The 18411-nt window shown below is 53.6% G+C and overlaps 1 protein-coding gene across 2 annotated transcripts in view; it reads right to left on the reverse strand.

Annotated features, from left to right (window-relative positions):
- The window catches only part of LOC133339254 (general vesicular transport factor p115-like), a 30039-nt gene extending 11826 nt beyond the window's left edge, over window positions 1-18213 (reverse strand). The window contains exons 1-15 of one of the 2 annotated variants that reach the window (XM_061547399.1): window positions 18042-18213; window positions 15378-15464; window positions 13947-14011; window positions 12925-13001; window positions 10168-10295; window positions 8997-9099; window positions 8502-8557; window positions 8132-8252; window positions 7414-7592; window positions 5767-5907; window positions 5547-5635; window positions 4941-5095; window positions 3814-4019; window positions 2869-2889; window positions 578-688 (exon numbers count right to left, since the gene is read on the reverse strand). In XM_061547399.1, coding sequence (XP_061403383.1) covers window positions 578-688; window positions 2869-2889; window positions 3814-4019; window positions 4941-5095; window positions 5547-5635; window positions 5767-5907; window positions 7414-7592; window positions 8132-8252; window positions 8502-8557; window positions 8997-9099; window positions 10168-10295; window positions 12925-13001; window positions 13947-14011; window positions 15378-15464; window positions 18042-18107 — 1605 coding nt within the window. In that variant the 5' untranslated portion in view covers window positions 18108-18213. The remainder of the gene's footprint in view (window positions 1-577; window positions 689-2868; window positions 2890-3813; window positions 4020-4940; window positions 5096-5546; window positions 5636-5766; window positions 5908-7413; window positions 7593-8131; window positions 8253-8501; window positions 8558-8996; window positions 9100-10167; window positions 10296-12924; window positions 13002-13946; window positions 14012-15377; window positions 15465-18041) is intronic. The other variant, XM_061547400.1, reaches the window with a different exon arrangement.
- Between the last annotated feature and the right edge of the window lie 198 nt (window positions 18214-18411).

Below are 18411 nucleotides of genomic sequence, written 5' to 3' on the forward strand. Positions count from 1 at the left end.
CAACGTGACACTTTTTTACTGATTGGCCGTGTCGGGTGGTGGAGGGTTACGACACATTTATAAATAACGCGATCTAAACCCCACAACGTTGATTAATAATATTGGTCGCGAAAGCCTGCTACGTGTTAAACTGTCTGTCTGTCTCTATGCCCATCTGTCTGTCTATGTACCCGTCTGTCTGCTCGTCTGTCTGTGTGTCTGCCCATCTGTCTGTGTACCTGCTTGTCTGTCTGTCCGTTTGCCTGAGTGGAGCAGAGACGCCGGGTTGGTGTAGAATTGATTGTTATAGAATCTACATTTGTGCAAGTGTATGCGGTGTCAATCTATAGAATATATAACTGGTATAAATGTCGGGAATCGAGTGATCAGAACCTATACGATGTGAACATATAAAAACTAGTGGTGTTAATATACAGTGGTGTGCATATATATAAGGCATTGTGAACGTTTAATAATCTATCGATTTTCAATCGAACAAGAATCGATGCATGTACCGTGACAGTAAGATCATTCCAATGCCCAGCTGTAGTTTTTATTTTTGACGAGAGGACCCCCCCCCTCCCTGATGGCAGGATACGAAAGGCACATTGGCGGGGTTGTGCAGGAAGTGCGTGACTGCGATGGGGCAGTCCGTGAGCCACGTGCAGAGCAGGATGAGCAGGCCCACGCGCGTCTGCACCTTGTTGCCCTGCACGAGCGGAGCACGCACACAGGACACCGCCTCTCTGAAGAACAGCCCCCTTCACCAACGCGGGGCGCACACCATCAACCTTCGCCACTGGAGCCAGCAAGGGCGCCAGCGTGATCCACCGAGCGTCCAACCGGGCAACCCGCCAAGCAGCCAGACGATGGATCAGGCCAAATATCCAGCCGACTATCTAGCCAATAACCGGGTGAGCATCCTGCTAAAAATGCAGACATCAATCCAGTTAAATATCTGGTCGAACGGTCGGCCATATATCTGGCCGACAATTTGGCCAATTATCCAGATGACAATACGGACACATTTCTGTGCGAATATCCGAGCTAAAACCCGGCCGAGCGTCCCACGAAAAAAATCTGGCCAAAATCCGGACGAACATCCGGCAGACGGAGCATCTGGGCGAGCGAGTGAACGTCCCAAGGAGAACGCGGCCGGACATCTGTCCAGGTATCCGGCAGAGCAGTTTTACCCAAACATCCCGGCGATCATCGTGCCGAGGGCGGTGGACCCGAGCACAGCAGAGAACGGCACTCGCTCCATACACGCAGCCCACCACCCCCGCCTCCCCTACCACGCCCCCACTACCCCGCTCCCCCATTCCCACTACCACCATCCCCCGCCACCCACTCCCAAACCCGCACAGCCAACACGGGCTCTCTCGTGGCGCTTACAGGTGCACGGACCTACGCTCGCTCGCTCGCACTGGAGGGCAAGTTGTACCACTTTACGATGGGGGTCACCCAGTCGTGCGCACCGTGAGATGTACGCGAACGATGAAGGGAGTTTTCTAGACTCCAGTGCTCATGCCCCACATTTAACACTCGTCTCCATTCAACGATTAAAACACACGCTCCATGAGCCTGACGATTGGTAAAGACATCCCCACTGGACGTACAGAGCGATCATGAACATTGAGATAGAGATCTTGTGTGTGTGTGCTGTGTGCATAGGTGTGTATCCAAGAGAAATAACAATAGGTTACAAGCACCACCCTAGGTTAACTCAGCCCTAAATGAGTACCTGGATGCAGTGTGTAAACACGACTGTGTATAGATCTGCACTTTGGAGAAAAAGGCCACCGGGAGTGGTGCTGGCCACCCACCCCCTCTCCGTGCGCCACACCGATTCTCAATAACGGCACTTGTCCCAACAGCTTGTTAGAGGCCATACAGGGGAACCTTTGTCTGTGTCCGATTCAAATTTGCGCCGTCTCCGTCACGCGGGACAAGGTTACCAATCATCGGTCGCGTGCAGCACGTAACGGCTCGATCTGTGTTTGAACGGAGGAGACTGGGGAGCAAGTGACAGCCGCTCCAAGCCGCACCGTGGCTGCGGTGGTACTCAATCAATCAACCATCACGGCAGACTGTGCAGAGCGGGGTGCGGAGTGAGGGCAGTGGCATGAGACAAGATTAGGAGAAACCGCAAACGCCAACACAAACTCCGACACAAGCCCTAGGACACAGTTGTTAGGACAAAAAACGTTGTTAGGCACACCCCAATCTGGTCTCCCTCCGCAGGCACCCACCACAGCCCACACGCAGACAGCAATCGGGGCCCGAAGGCGCTGGCGTTGAGCCACCGCCGCCGCCTAAAGACGTTACAACTACGGCGCCCATCTCGCCAGGTGTCAAGATACTGAACGATAAAAAAGGGGCTTTGTCCTGTCCGGCGTGAACACGGATGTTAAGGTGTCCGCCATCACCAAAGAGACACCAATGACATGGCACCATGTCTGCAAAACCACACACACACTTGGGGTAAGGAAAAACGCAAACAAATATGCTTTTATAGAGTATGCACCGTCCTTGAAACTCATTGGCCTGCACCAAACAGCCTCCTTTTGCGGCAATGTTTCACCAGTGCTAAAGAATAGACCGCCAAAAGGCGAACCCGTGCAAGGACAATGCAACCACAAAAGCATTCATAGCCCCAGTTTAACGGTAATCGGACATTAAGACGTTATTGGTAAAAACCCACAGCAATGACACAGGCTCACAGGTGAGCCACAGGTGAGCCACAGGTGAGCCACAGGTGAGCAGACGACATGAGTTAGACAGGAAAAGGGGGTTAGTCGAGGGGAGGGGTTAGCGAGGGGGAGGGAATTAGGTGCCTCCTGGCGCCCCCTGTGGTGAAGGTGGGGGTCGGACACGCGCCACACTTACCCGTCTCACCAGCTTGTCGCCCTGTCTTCGTAACGGGCACACGGGGAGGAGGAAGGGAGCAGAGTGGGGTGAGATACAGGTAGGAGAGCGGTGGTGAGGGGGGGCGGGAGGGGGGCCTGTAAGCACTGACGTTGGGGCCGTGCAGGTCGTCTCAGATGCCCCCCCCCCGACGCCGGAGCGCATCGTAGAGAGGACAAAACATGCACGCGGTTCTTTAGTCGTTCACGCGCACCGCCAGCGTCTTAGCAACACCAATCGGGTACCAGTGGGTGATATCTTCGGCATGGCGGCGGCGATGCGTTTCTAATTGCCTTGCCCGTGCCGAGTCACTTCTGTCGCCGCACGGGCACCTTGCAGTGCCCCAAGCGACTGGGGTGTGCGCGTTGAGGGGCAGCTGCCCGCGCTGCATTGCTACCCGGCCAGGTGGCGCAACGGTGGAGCTAGCGGCTCGTAATGGGGAAGCCGTGAGTTTGAATCCTAGTTGTGAGGGTTGACTCGACCCATCATCCCGCACTCCGGGCAGGGGGGGGGGTGATAAAATGAATACCACTTTGTATGGAAGTCAACAGTGGTTTTGCTGTGGATAAACTCGGCAATGCCCTGGGAATGTGCAATTACCACCAATGGCTCAGGGCTGCTGTAAACAGGAGATGAGCGCCAATTCCTCAATGGTAATTTGCGCAGAAATTCACTCGGCAATGACATTTATCCATACCTCGAGTCAAGACAATGCTCCCTCCCACCCCGCCCCGCCTAGTATACAAGCCTCCATTGCAAAGACAGAGGTGCAGCCCTGCATTTGCTTGCTGACAAATGCTGACAAGAGGCAGCTCGATGGGGGAGCCCCTCCAGAGGGTATTTGGCCTCTCCTTCCACGCCGGCCAAGAAATGGGAGTGCCCACACGCCTCGATTACTCGTGGGCGGCGAAGTTGTGCGGCGAGCACCTGCGACAGGATGCTGGTGCACTGCTGCAGCAGCGACACGGGCGGGTTGCCCAGCGACGTGGCAAGCTGCACCCGCAGCAGCTGCTCCTTCTGGGCGGCGTTGCCGATGAGGGCGTGCGCCAGCGCCACCGCGGCGCACCAGTTGGAGAGAGCGTCGCCCGAGAACAGGCCCCCGCACAGCAGCTGTCCCGCCGAGATGGCGCTGGCTGTGCCGGCAACGCACGCACAAACACGCGCACGCACAAACACGCGCGCGCAAGCATGCACCCACGCACCCTGGTCATCATCATCGCAGCCGCCATCATCGTAAGCACCGCCACCACCACAACCGCAATCACACACATCATATACTACACCAACATCACTACCACCACCAAGACCACCGCTATCACACAAATACTTTCACTGTGATAATTATCACAGAGGTGATTATAATCACTATCGCTTTCATGACCAATATTATTCATAATATAGGTTTTTGGGTCAGATCGCGTTATTTATAAATGTGTCGTAACCCTCCACCACCCGACACGGCCAAACAGTAAAAAATGTGTCACGTTTTTCAATAGACAAAATCATTCACTTCTTTAGCACACCGGTGTGCTGAAGAGAGAATCTACAGCATTTAAAATTTTGAGTACGACGTGACACATTTTTTACTGTTTGGCAGTGTCGGGTGGTGGAGGGTTACGACACATTTATAAATAACGAGATCTGACCAAAAAACCTATATTATGAATCACTCTCGCTATCATCACCATCATCATCATTGACACACCAAGACAACTGTTCAATCACACCACTACCAACGTGATCACTCCCACCACCAAAACCACGAAAATCTTTTTCATCATCATAATCTTCATCACCTCGTATCGTGTATAAAACATCAGCGCTTGTGGGACAAAGGTGGCTGGCCGTGACGCTGTCCACACCGCCCCTTCGTTGCGCAATGTCCGCCTTAACAGGTGCTCGCTAACAGCGCATGCCTCAACAGCCGGTGTGGGGGCAGGGTTGGTGAGATGAGGGTGGTTTTGGTGAAACCGGCGAGGGTGAGCGGTTAGGAGGATTGCGTGGGGGTGGGCATGGACTGTGCGCATCGTGTTTGGGTGGGCGTGGGGCGGCACCGTCGATGGTGGAGGGGAGCAGCGTGGCAACGATCTGGCCCTGCCCCCCCGGGTTGCGGTAGAGGAAGCTCTGGAAGCAGTAGAGCACGGCGCAGCGCAGTACAAACGGCTGACGCTCATTCACCATCGACATGAGCAGCACCACCAGCGCCGGCCTGCACGCCACACACACACACGCACCGGCTCGGTCAATCACGGCGCACGTCCACAACAATCACAACCAGCAACCGCACGCCGCCAGAACCGACTGCGATGGTACAAAACCACAACAACCCATGACACACACGCCACAACCACAACAACCAATCGCACGCACGCATGCACGGACCACCACGGTCAACAACGGCGCACGTCCACAACAATCACAACCAGCAACCGTACGCCACCAGAACCTACTGCGAACGTACAAAACCACAAGAACCAATCGTGCACACGCCACAATCAACCACAAATGATGCACAAGCGCAACAACAAAGCACCATCGTTAACAACCGCAGACCCCCCCCCCTCCCCCGAACATATAAAATACCCCACACACACACCAAGGGGGCGGGGGGGGGGGCAGGGTGGGGAGAGGGAACCAAGGTGGGGGTGGGCGGCACGCACCTCGGCGGCGTGGAGGGAGCGCTGACCGCCGCAAAGTACTCCTGGTTCGTCTGGCACCCTCGGATCACCTCCGACACCGTGTTGATCGTCTGAGACAACAGCGCGCAACACGGACACACGCGTCAGCCAGCGCACGCGTCCTCCGCAGCGGTCCGCGTGGAACGGCGGGTGACGGCACGAGACACGGGCGCCGGGGACGCGGTGCGATGGGGAGGCTTGCCTCGGTGAGTATGTCCGCCGGGACGCCGGTGGCCATGAGGATGGCGCACAGCTGCTGGAGGAGGCCGCACTGGAACATGGCCTTCTGGCACGCCGCCACGGCGCCCGCCGGATTCGCCGGAGACACCAGCGTCCGCACAAGCTGCGGTCGTGGGGTGGGAGGGTGCGGGGGGATGGTGGGCAGTGGCGGCACATGGAGACACACGCAGTGTTACCTGTGCACGCACGGTTAGACAAAGATCCCCCGAATAGCCTGAACAGACTGTTGGGGTAGGTGCTGTTAGCGAGCATCTATTCTATTCAATTTTGGATTTATAAAGCGCCTTTCACCTAGGCGCTTGACAATGCTTGCCGACTACAGTACAAAATGGCTAGACAAGGGATGGGGATCGGGTAGTGACGAGGGTGGAGTCTGCGGCAGTGGAGGGGCGTTAGGCGGTGCTGGTAGGGGTGGCGGAAAATGAAGGGAGAAGGCGGAGTAGAGAAAAGAGATAGGACCTGAGGGTGGTGGGGAAAGAGGAGAGCGAGGGGGAGAGTCGGATGTGGAGAGGGAGTTTGTTCCAGAGTAAAGGGGGCAGGCAGAGGTAAGGGGCGAGAGTGAGATTGGGCGCAGGGAGGAGGCACAGCCAGAAAATGAAGGCCGGCGTGGTACACAAACACACGTATAAACCCACTCACAACATTCGTCGCAAAACATGCCTTATTACCACTATTATTATTATGCTCGATCACCCCGGAAAGCCTCAATAGGCGTCAAGACCCTTTTGGCAGCAGGGTGCTGCCAAGTATTTCGCAGTAGGGGGCGCTGTAATTTGATGAAAACTCACACTAGAGATAAAGGACTCAATTTGAAATACTCGGGGAAAAATCGCTCCCCCTCCTGGCAGCAGGCAAATGCCCACACGCAGGCCGGTGCCGAGAGATCCTTGCGCTCCACAGGGAGAGCTGCCGCTGGGGGTGCCCTTCGAACGTTTTAGACGCGATGCATTTGCCGAGGCATTTAAACAAGAGCCGTACCGGTGGCAGGCACCCTACTGGAATAGAGTTTTTGAGACGCGGGGCGAGGCTTTCCTGGGTAAAACGAGACGCAATTAATTCTAGATTTGAAGTTTTCGTGACTGCAAGGATCCATAATCTTTGGTTCATTCGGTAAAGTCACGTGACTTTACCGAAAGAACCAAAGAGTAGAGACGCAATTAGTTACAGTCTGCCCTTGCTCAACGCGTGTCCACACAGTGTTTTCGCCATAACACGGTTCTTTTATTTTGGGAACACTTTTGCGCGGAGCACGCACTGTTATAACGTGGTTTCTGAGCGGTTGACGACGAACTACTTTCTTGAGCCACGGTGCTGGGCAGTATGATACAGTATGCTGAACGATACAGCACGTGGAGTGATACAGTACTCGGCGACATATCCTCGTATCAGTTCTTTGTACCGCCGTGGGATGACCGACTTTAGGCCGATTTTAAAGCGCTAATGTGATTCAGTAACTCGGTATATCGCTCGCTTAAACACGGTTTTGCTTTGCGCGCCAACTTTCAGGAACGCATCGAGCGCGTTAAAAACGAGGAATTCTTGTATTTGCTCCCGGCGATTCAAAACGGCCTTCCGGGCGGCCACGTGCGTGCCCACCGCTGGCGCCGACCTGCAGCATGAGGTGCAGGTTGGTGACCTTCTGCGCCGACCAGCCAGCGCTCTCCTCGGTCACCTCGAACCAGGGTTTCATGCGCTGCACGTAGGAGCCCTCCTTGAAGAAGTTCTGGTTGGAGTTGTTGTTCTTGAGTAGGTTCTGCAGGAGCAGCAGGCAGTCCTCCACCACGATCCCTGCCGATCCCGCACAAACCACGGCACTCTCACAGCCGCGAAAACGCCGGTGGAGCAAGCGACAAACCGGCACTTATCGCAGCAGCGATGGACAAAGTTTTTTTTTTGTTGGAACAAAACAAGAGCTCGGTAAAGCGCGCTGCACAGCGCGCCGCACAGCTCACTCAACCAGGCGACACAATCTACGTAGGAGAGTCCCAATGCAACTGAACCATATAAAAGGGGGGGGGGTCAAAGGTGAGACAAACCGAGCCAGCTGCTACAGCCAAGTGGGGACATGATATTGGGGAGAGGATGGAAATTTAAATGGAGGGGAGAGGGGGGGGAAACTGGGGAAGCAGGAGTATAACCAACCTAATGAGGGAAACCTGGGGAAGGAGTGGAATAGGGGAGGGGGGAGATGGAGGGGGGGAGGAAGCGGGGGACAGAGTCATTAAGTTTCTCGACGTTGAACAAGGTCACTGCGTCGCGCGCGCCCCCCAATGCGTCTCGACAGGGAGGCGCATCAGAACGGCAGTGGCGGTGGCGGCGGCGGTTACCTCCGTCGCTGTGCCCCTCCTCGGAGACGATGTCGAGCAGCCTCTCGAAGGCGTTCTCGAAGGCCACGATCTTCTGGATCGCCGCATTCCCCTTGGTCAGCTGCTGCAGCAGGAGCAGCCCCTGCGCACCGCGATACACGGCACACGTTAGCGGCGACTCGCACGGCTCCCCACGCCACCGTGGCTCCCATGCACAGCAGCAGCGTGCTGTGTTCCCTCTGCTGCCCCCCACACAATAACAGCAGCGTGCTGTGTTCCCTCTGCTGCACCCCACACAATAACAGCAGCAGCCTGCTGTGTGTTCCCTCTGCCCCTCACACCACACCGTGCTGTGTCAACCCGCCACCCCCCCGACCCCGACGCCACTCACGTCATTTCGGATCACCTCCCTGGTGTCCACCAGCAGGTCCATCATGCGCGACACTCCTGCGGGGGTAGCGGGAAGGGGACAAAGGGGCCAGTGAGGGCAGCTACAACAACAGTGGGGGGGGGCCACAAGGGACGACACGGGACGCGGAGGGTCGACCGTGACGGCGTCGTCCGTCACGGCGGGCACCGCGCCCGTCGGCAAACACCACCCACCCCCCCACCGCCCCGTGTTTCCGCGCGACGGCTGGCCCATGCTGCCACACGCGCCCAGCTGGGAACTCAAAGAGGCAAGAAAGAGTCTCATTTGCAAGAGTGGGTGGGCGATTGAAGGAGTGAGTTAAGCGAGGAAGGTGGTCGTGGGAGAGGATTGGGTGGGACAGAGAGCTCGAGGAAGGATGGGTTTGGGTCGGGGTGAGTCGGGCTAGAACAGGTCAAGGGTAAAGATGGGTCAGGGAGGAACAGGGCAGGGTGGGGATGAGGATCGGTGGAGGCTGACCTGTGGGCGTGACGAGGATGATCTGGTGCACGGCCGGTCCTCGGTTCTTCAGGAGTACCGTGAGCAGCTTCACAGCCGCCCATCGCACGTGGAACTCAAACTCCTGCGGGCGAAACACACACACATACATTAACACACACTCATTAACGAAAAAAGACAAAGATCCCCCGTATAGCCTGAACAGACTGTAGGGGCAAGTGCTGTTAGCGAGCACCTATGAAGGCTGGAATGGTACACGAGGAAGTGGGTGGCCAGCACCACGCCCGACCGCCTGTCTCCCCAGTGGCGATGTTTACACACCGCACCAGGTACTCATTTCAGGCTGAGTCGACCTAGGGGAGGCCCAGGACTGGTTCAGATAATCGTCACTGGTGTTGGCCGTGAGCGGGAATCGAACCCGGGACGCCGGGTTCATAGCGCAGCGCACTAATCGCTACACTACCGCACCCCACCACACACGATCACACACACACGGCCTCCCGCCCAGTCGCCAGCTGAAAAGGGACGCAACTACGAACGTTGACCACATTCGACCGAGTGACATCGTCGTGCAGACATCACATGGAGTGAAATCACGTGCTGTGACATGGTGGTGGTGGTGGTGCAACATCGCATCAGAGCGGTACCATGGAGTGACATCACGAGAATCCAATAAATTTCGATTTAAAGCTTTCGTGACTGCAGGGATTCATCTTCTTGGTTCTTTCGGTAAAGTCACATAGAAGGGAAATAATAAAAATAAAACATAATAAAATAATTCTCACGACGTTTCGGCCACAACGCAAGCAGCCGTCCTCAGGTGAAGAACAAGTCTGTTGCACGCTGTCTTCCCGACAGACCTGTTCTTCACCTGAGGACGGCTGCTTGCGTTGTGGCCGAAACGTCGTGAGAATTATTTTAATATGTTTTATTTTTATTATTTTATTATTTCCCTTCTACGTGACTTTACCAAAAGAACCAAGAAGAGAATCCAATAGCTGTATTATATTTTTGTTTTCCTTTCCGCGCGTCTCCGATGAGCACGGTTGGCTACTTCCGGTGCAAAAGAAGTTCAACATAAACATGTACATACGGGGTGGGGGGGGGGGGGGGAGTCAGTGCAGTGACAACTTAGAGAGCGTGCCTCTCGTTCGTGCGCGTGTACGTTCGACGGGGTCTGGACTCGGGATACCTCAAGGAAGGAGAGCAGCAGCGACACGTTCTCCTGCTTCTGGATGATGACGTCGGTGAACTGGGCGCCCAGGTCCTCCTCTGGGGCCGTCTTCTGCTGCTGTTGCTGCTGCTGGTGGTGCTGTTCCTCTGCGGAGGGGGAGGTCACGTTGCGTGTTGCGGTGACAACCGCATGGGACAAGCGAATGTTATGACTTCGCACCATTAAACTATTAAACTATTTTTTATCTACCAGGTAAAGCCCACTGAGCTATAGAGCTGTTTTTGAAAAGCGAACTGGCCACAAATGATAGCTCAATACACTAAAACGCACATTAATTCTAAAGGTGGAGGGAAAACCCGGAGGAACCGGTGAAAAATCCATGTGACCACAGGGAGAGAGACATGCAAAACTCCAAATATACAGGCGGCAGGGTCGGGATCGAACCCATGACCTCCTGCATACCCGACAAGGTAGTTAACATTTCACCACCGCCGTGAGATGTTAAGCCCAGACGCGACAGACAACGCCCACACGTGCAAGGGCAGCTCTTATCTCGGAGGTGTGCACCTGGGCTCATCAGTGGTCGGGACGTGACTGTTCAACGTCCCAGTGTCAAACCTGTTCACCCTGCAAGTGGCCCACGGCAGCTGCCGTTCCCCCTCTGCGGAAACGCCGCAGTGCAGTATATAGTACCGTATCGTATAGGGTATCGCATGTAAGGCAAGCGGACGTATTTGTTTTGTAATTTATAATTTGCTTGAGTTGACCATGTGATTTTGTTATTTATTTATTTATTGTAAAGCGGCTTGATGTGCTCTGCACGAAGACGACGACATGAAAGCCGAGTGCTTTGTTTATATTGTTTATTGTATCGTTTCTATTGTTGTGTATGTAATTTTTCAATGGTTTACGTTGTTTGTATTGTAGTTGATTGTATCTTCGTTATTGTTCATAGTTGTTTTTTTATTGCTTCGATTGTTCGTGCATCGTCGTTCGATGTTTGTTTTGTTGTTTATTGTTTAATGTTTGACGACAACCTCACGATAATAATAACACGCACCTTTCTCCCCTGTATTTTAAGATAAGATTTTGGGGGGAGGGCGAGTTTGTTTTAAAATCCAGTAGCTGCATGTGTGTCACAGTGTGTCACCGTGTGTGTGTGTCACTAGGTTTGTGGGGAGCGGTGGTGTAGTAGTTAGAGCACACACCGTGCTACGTACACGGGAACAGAGTTCGATTCCAGCTTGCGACGATTATCTGAACCTATCCTGGGCCTCCACTAGGTCGACTCAGCCTCAAATGAGTACCTGGTGCGGTGTGTGATCATCGTCACTCGGGAGAAAAAGCCGATCGGGCGTGGTGCTGGCCACCCACCCCCTCGTGTGCCGTGGCGGCCTTCATAGGTGCTCGCTAACAGCACTTGATCCAACAGTCCATTAAGGCTATACAGGGGGTCTTTGTCTTCGTGACTTGGTTTGTGTAACTATATTGACACCAGGCATCAGTGTGGGGTGCGTCTCACTGTCTGGATGTCTGGAGCCTCTTATAACTTGCAAAGTAATATTTTTTACAATAATAACGTAACGTTTTATTCTTACAGAGTGCCATTCGTGCACACTGCAGGAACAAAGCATTTGACGAACAAACTCGTGACGCGCGCAGCCATCGCACGGAGGCGTGCGCGGGAAAACCGCAGCCACAACTGGCGCTGCCAAAAAAAATTCCCTAAGCTCTGTGATCCTACATCAAGACGTTTGGCCGACTCCACTTTCTAACGAGCGTCTATAACCTCCGTTGCAACTACCAGATAAGAGCCGACCTGCACGTTGGGTCGCACCGCCTCTCGTACCCGGCACCCTCACACCGCCCAGCGGCGACAAGCGGTGATTCGCGCATGGCATGCAGACCACCGCACCACACGCAATCCCCCGGCAGCACTCGAGTCACAACACCACCACCCAACAAAGCCCCCCACACCAACCTCTTCCTCCGATGCATTTCGATGACAAAATATACGTAAAATTTTAGGCAGGATTGTGACAACAATGCCCGTTACCTTTGCCGATTACGTTTAAAATGCAAGGTCAAGGTGCAGCCCTGCTATTGCTTGCTCACGCAAAAGGGGTTCTAGATAGCCCTTCCAGAAGGGACTTTGGCCTACTCTTCCACCCTGGCCAGTAACCTGCTCATTGACCTGCTGCGGTGTGACCATGCATGCCACTGGGTGGACAGAGGCGGATACGATTTAAGAAACTTGCCCCTGTTGTTTTGACCGCCGCGCTGGTGGGAATCAAATCGGCGACCAATGTGAAAAGCCATTACACCAGAGCAGCACCACCACGTGTGCGGTGTTATTACGTCGTGGGCAGCAGCGCCGTTCTACGTGCTAGAGTGAATCTTATCCCAAAACGAAGCCATCAGAGAGGTTAAACAGAGCGGTGAATCCATCCGTTAATATCCGCGTGTGCGCAGTCGATAAAGAGTTAGAGGCATTCCCAAGTATCGCGGGGGAACGCAGCAACACCACGTGTGTTAGTGCGGCATGCAGGCAAGCCTCCTCCCACAAGCGGGCGTGACGTCGCGTCGTTTACCTTCTGCGTCCTCTGACGTCCGGCGAACGCAAGGGGGGACACAGAGAAGAGAGCGTGAACGGAACACACGAGCCACCGTCAGCCGGCTTCGCACGCCGCTCCCCGCAACTCAACGACGACGGCAGCAGCGGCAGCAGTAACGGTGAAAGGGCATGGGGACAGCGGCGCTGTGAACGCGAATTACCTTCTTCCTCGCCCACGTCGTTCGAGACGATGTTGCACAGCGTGTCCAACGCGAAGGCCGTGATCTCCGCGTCGGACCTGAGTGACGAGAGACGCGTGGTTAGTAAGAGAGACCATGGCCAGCGGCGTCTGTAAGGTCATCGTCAAAAACCAGACTTTGCAAAATGATATCCCGTTAACCATTAAGCGTATTGGGAACCAGTTCCTAAAATCAGGAACCGGTCACCGTTTAAAGTGGAATGCGAGTAACGAGAGCACCGATTGCTCGTGCGAAAGTACAAACGGCACAGTGGCCCAAGACATCACGTGGTTCATTTGCCCTCGCCTCTCAGTTCGATAGGTGAAGGTGAAACCCTGCACTGGGGATGTTTTACTCTAGGCCATGTGGGCACCTAATCCAGCCCAGCTTCCCATGGCCACGTCTTCATCGATCCCTCCCCGCCCTCTCATTCACAACCCTTGTGTTAAATCCCTGCACCGGAGGTCACAGCAACACACTCACCCACCAACACACTCATTCACTCCCTCACCCACTCACCCACCAATTAATTCAGTTCCCCACTCAATCAGTTGCTCACCCATCTATTCCCTTGTCCACTCACCACGCTGCAGGTCACCTCACTTCTCCTTCTGATTCTTCCCTCGCCCTGCTCCACTTTGGAATTCTCTCCAGACCGTCTCTTTTCCAGAGCTCTTAGAAAATAATCTTGCCCAAATCAAGGAACATGTCAAATCTAATCTTCTGTAAGAATTCTACAGTGCCGTTTGTTGCTGGCCGCTGTGCTCAGTAACTGTGGAAAGTAAAAAAAAAACAATCCACTCGTGTGTTTGGATGAGGATGTGCAGCTGGCGTGAGTGATAGACACGTGGAAAGACAGGAGTGGAGTGTCCGGGCACTGGGCTGGAACCTCGCATAGGAAACGTACGTCCCTATCTTTGCATCTGTGATGCAAATGCACGTGTGCAGCTGTGCAGCCAGGATCCTGGTGAGCAGAGCAGCGACACACAGGGGTGTGTGCGTACCGGTCAGTCTGCAGGACGTGCAGAAGGTGTTCCATGCCTTGCGTGCCGACCTCCATGCGGTACTTCTACAATGAGCAAAACCGTTAAGCTCAGGGATTAAACAATATCAAATGTCCCCCATATAGCCTTAGCAGTTGGGAAAATGCTGTTCGCGAGTGCCTATTCAGGCAGGCATGGCACACGAGAGGGTGGGTGGCTAGCACCACGCCGGCCGCCTTTGTATCCCAGTGCTGATATTTACACACAGCACCAGGCACTCATTTAAGGTTGAATCAAACAAGAGGAAGCCCAGAACAGATATTCGTCACTTTATTTGTCGTGAGTGGGAGAGCAGAGCACACACGTACACACAAGGCCAGCGTGATGTCGGCTGCAGTCTGGGACACTAATTAAGCCCATCTCTTTTTACAGAGCTTATAATAGCAAACATCCCGGCGAGCATACATGATGTCAACAATCAGGCTTAAAAGCACGCTTGGGAGAGACATTGCGTTTCTAGATGCACGGCACATAGCGCAACGTGGTCGTCGATTTAAACGCTGCTGGGAAGGACACAAAGAGTACAAAGGATGATGGTGATATCTAATTGAACACAACGGCTCATTAGTTCTGCTACGAATCAGCTGAGAACGGCAAGCCTAATGCAAGGCAACACTCGGGGGTCTTCACGGGGAACTCATCTCATGCAGCTCATTACCCCCTATAACCCCCAACCACGATGATCGGGAAGCTGGCTTCTCCTGGTGGTCTCTGTTGAGCCATGTGGCTCCCGCCGCGGGACAAAGCATGTGTCAAATTAGCGCCGACATTGCTGCAAAAATAACGGACGGCACAAATTGGGGCACGTCTTTCTTCGTCTGATTTTAAGTTAAGGCTGTTTGTCAGACCATGGCTCTTTGGTAAGGCATATTAAAAATGACCGCAGCATGACACGCGTTTAAGTGTGCTATGGTGACATGCGATGCCCTCTATTGTGAGGATTGAGAAGTAGCAAGCGTGGTAAATTACTGAATGCTGCATATGATTGCCGTAATGTCTAGATTATGAGACACAATTTCTCCACCTGTAGTATAAAGGAAGAGTTGAGGATGCATATTATAATCCGGTAGGCGTGTGAGTGTTACTGGGTGTGTGGACAGATTCGTATCAACTTATTGATACTGGCACTAAGTGTGGGATGTGCCTTACTTTCCAGAGCATCTTATGATCCTGAAGATATGGTAATAGTTTCATGTCATCCATTCCAGCTACTAAATTAAGGTTATTATAAAGGCACCTTGGGGCGAATATTCCACATATGATACAATATGTGACTGATTACTATTAGCATTGCCGTGATGCATTCAGTATATACTTTGTAAGTGTGTGTGGATACAATACACATGGAAATTAATCCCATGTGCTTGTTCAATGGAGGAGTGCTCTCCTAACCTTGGAGAGCGATTTGAGAGCCCTCACGGCACCCCTCCGGTCCTCGATCAGTGTGGAGGACGCGACACGGTCACATAACTTCTGCACCTGCTCCCCGCACACACGCAGACACACACAGGGCTCAGCACCAACAGGTCCCTCACCTGGGTCACCTTGATCCACCTTGCCTGAATCTGGGGTTATCATTAGCGTCAGTGTGGTTCATTTGTGTTACATATTATTTGGTTGTTTTTATTCAACCTAGGACCCATATCTAACAGAGGTCTCTGCGTATATACTCATCTGGCAGTTCACCAGTTTGATTCATGGCCCGACTCAGTGCATGAGACACTGAATATCAAAAACAGGCCAGAGTTTGGCTTGTGTTGAACCAATGCAGCTGAATGTGTGCACCATCACAAAACAATGCGGCTGATAGGATGAGCAAGACATATTTACATTTTTGATGTGGAGGGACAGATATGCTGGGTGAAGCATATTGTCTGCTTACTCTATTTTATTTATTCACCAAAGGTATCTGCACTGTTGCTCAGCCTGCCTTCACATCTCCAGTCCGCAAATCTGCTGCGTTTTTTTTACCATGCAGGATTGCGTCATTTGCCAAATAGAAGTGATAAGTCTGGACTACAGCCCTTGTACTTTGTCCCTGCAGTTGAGATCACATTTTTTGTTAATCAAACAACAACATTCACGTCGTGTTTTCTTTGCCGCAAATAAGATGCACAAATACTGCTCGGAACGCGAAACGTATTTATTATAATCGGTCTAGCACGGCCGCCGATACTGTGTGAATGGCAGCTATTTACCAAGAACCCAAACTAGAACAGACTGCGTGGTGCATCACAGGAATGCGACAGACACAGCGGGTCTCTCGCAAATGAGAAAGAAACACAGCATTAATGCCGCGCAACCTGACCGAAAATATACAACTGTCAATATCTCTCGGCACAGAAACGTCCACTCGGTAACACTTGTAGAAATATCAATACGGCTCGCACAGCACGTCGATTTCACGAAGCCCTTCCCCGTGTGTGGCGAGGCTAGAGTCGCCCTCCTATGGTGAACGCCACCTTCTACATTGCAAGTCCAGTGCACTAACCATTACACCTTCGGTAGTATCCTTCCATTCAAAGTTGAGAAGGTCAACACGTGTTATGTTTATTGTTCTAGACATTTCTAAAGTGCGGCAAACCGCTAAGTTTTTTTTCAAGCGGTTACTGGTAACGAAAAAAAACCTAAATTTAACAATCCTACTTCGAAGGACCTCCAGACTCTGCAGTTGTATGATGTTTTGATCATGAGAAATCACTTGGCTTAACATAGCAGTATACAGTGCTATATTCAAATACAAGGTACTGTACTCGTTCCGACCTTTCTCCGTTGGCAGAAATGTCAGGGATGTGTTCTGTTGTGGTCGTGTTAATGACGAATGTGCTGATGTTACGTGTTACATTGTGGCTACCATGCTTGCATCTGTTTAATATATAAATACAAAACAGCATTTTGTGAATCCACTGTTGTCCGCTATGGGAGTTGCTCGACCATACTTCACCAGTTTGGTACGTGCGGGCTGGTAAATGTTGCCGGGGGAGGGGGGGGTAGATGTTGGGAGTATGACCGGTTCAGACCATCGCTCGCCATCGATTTAAGCCACGGCATGGACTCTAAACTCGGGTCAGCGGGTTCATAGCACAGTGCACTAACCACTGGGCCACGATTCCACCGTGCATCTGCTAAGAGGCGGTATTCACGGCGCGTGGCCATAAGAACTGTATGCAAGGCGAGGCTTTGTGTCTCTCGTGCATATGCATCGTCGATGCGCGTGAGAAAGAACCCGATTACAATCGGACACTGACGCGGAACGGCAGCCAGACGAGGAAGGATTAAGTTGTCGCGGGCGCTCCGAGTTAACTCTGAACGCGTCCGCACGAATGACGTGTCACAAACTCCGGGGCGCCACATAAGCGCTCAGGGTCCAGGGACCAGTGCAGGAGGGGGGGATGCAGTCCAACCAGTGTTAGGGGAAAGCTGGAAAGAATTCCTTTGGAGGAGACGAAGGAAAATGGGGATACCAAGAGTTGGAATACCAAGGAAGGGTTTTGAAACCAATCGGGACCCAGAGAGTAGGAGGTGCAACCAAGAACATGTAGATTAAGGGAAATCCACGGAATGTCAGACGTGGGACGTGGGAGTCCAACCAAGGGAAGCGAGACGAGGAAAAGTGCCGTCAAGTTTAACGAGGACCTGGGAGGCGAGTTCAACCAGGGCGAGGACGACCAGGAAGGGGAATGCAATGAAGGAGAAGACGCAGGCGAGACCAAGGGGAAACATCGACTAGGAAAAGGGAAAACAGGGTAAGAGAGCCCCAGAGAGGGGAATGCAGCGAAGGCGAGCCAGGACAGCAGAGCTCTGTGCGTCGTGAGCCAGGGGAGAGGGGACCCCGGGCCACGGGGACCTCGAGAAGTGGCCGGGGCGCGGCTCCCTACGACAGGGGTCTGACACGTCAACATCCGAGGCCGCGGCCTTCACTCGAGCAGCGGCCTCTCCTGCTCATTCCGCGGGTTCGGCGCGCCCCGCGCGGGCAGAGGCCGCTAGCACCACACGGCCTCGCCCCGTCCCACCCTCCCACCCCGTGTGAGCCCGTTGCGCGCGGCCGTCTCTCACCGTCTCGGCGCCCGTGGGCTGCGGCCCCGCGGCCTGTCCGCCCATGACACCGCGGAGGAAATTCATGGCGACGCGGGGAGGGGGGACGAGGGAGATGCGGCGAGCGGCACGGCGGAACGCGCGGCCTTCCTACTCCCTGCAGGCCGCGTGACGTCACTCACTGGAGTAGTGGGCGGGGTGGGCGTGACGTCGTTAGGCGACGCCTACTCGTGTGACGTCACAAAGAGGCGTGGCTTCATTTTCAGGTGAAGGGGGGGTGACGTTGTACATGATAATCCGTGTGACGTCACGAGAAATTAGGGAGGGGCGTGTTATCCCAAAGGGGGGTGTGGGCAGTTGCATGACGTCATGTAGAGGCGGTACTTAACAT

The sequence above is a fragment of the Lethenteron reissneri genome, unplaced genomic scaffold (genome assembly GCF_015708825.2).
Source record: "Lethenteron reissneri isolate LAM-NWPU_2019-01 unplaced genomic scaffold, ASM1570882v1 scaffold_1704, whole genome shotgun sequence".
In the NCBI taxonomy this organism is placed as follows: Eukaryota; Metazoa; Chordata; class Hyperoartia; order Petromyzontiformes; family Petromyzontidae; genus Lethenteron; species Lethenteron reissneri.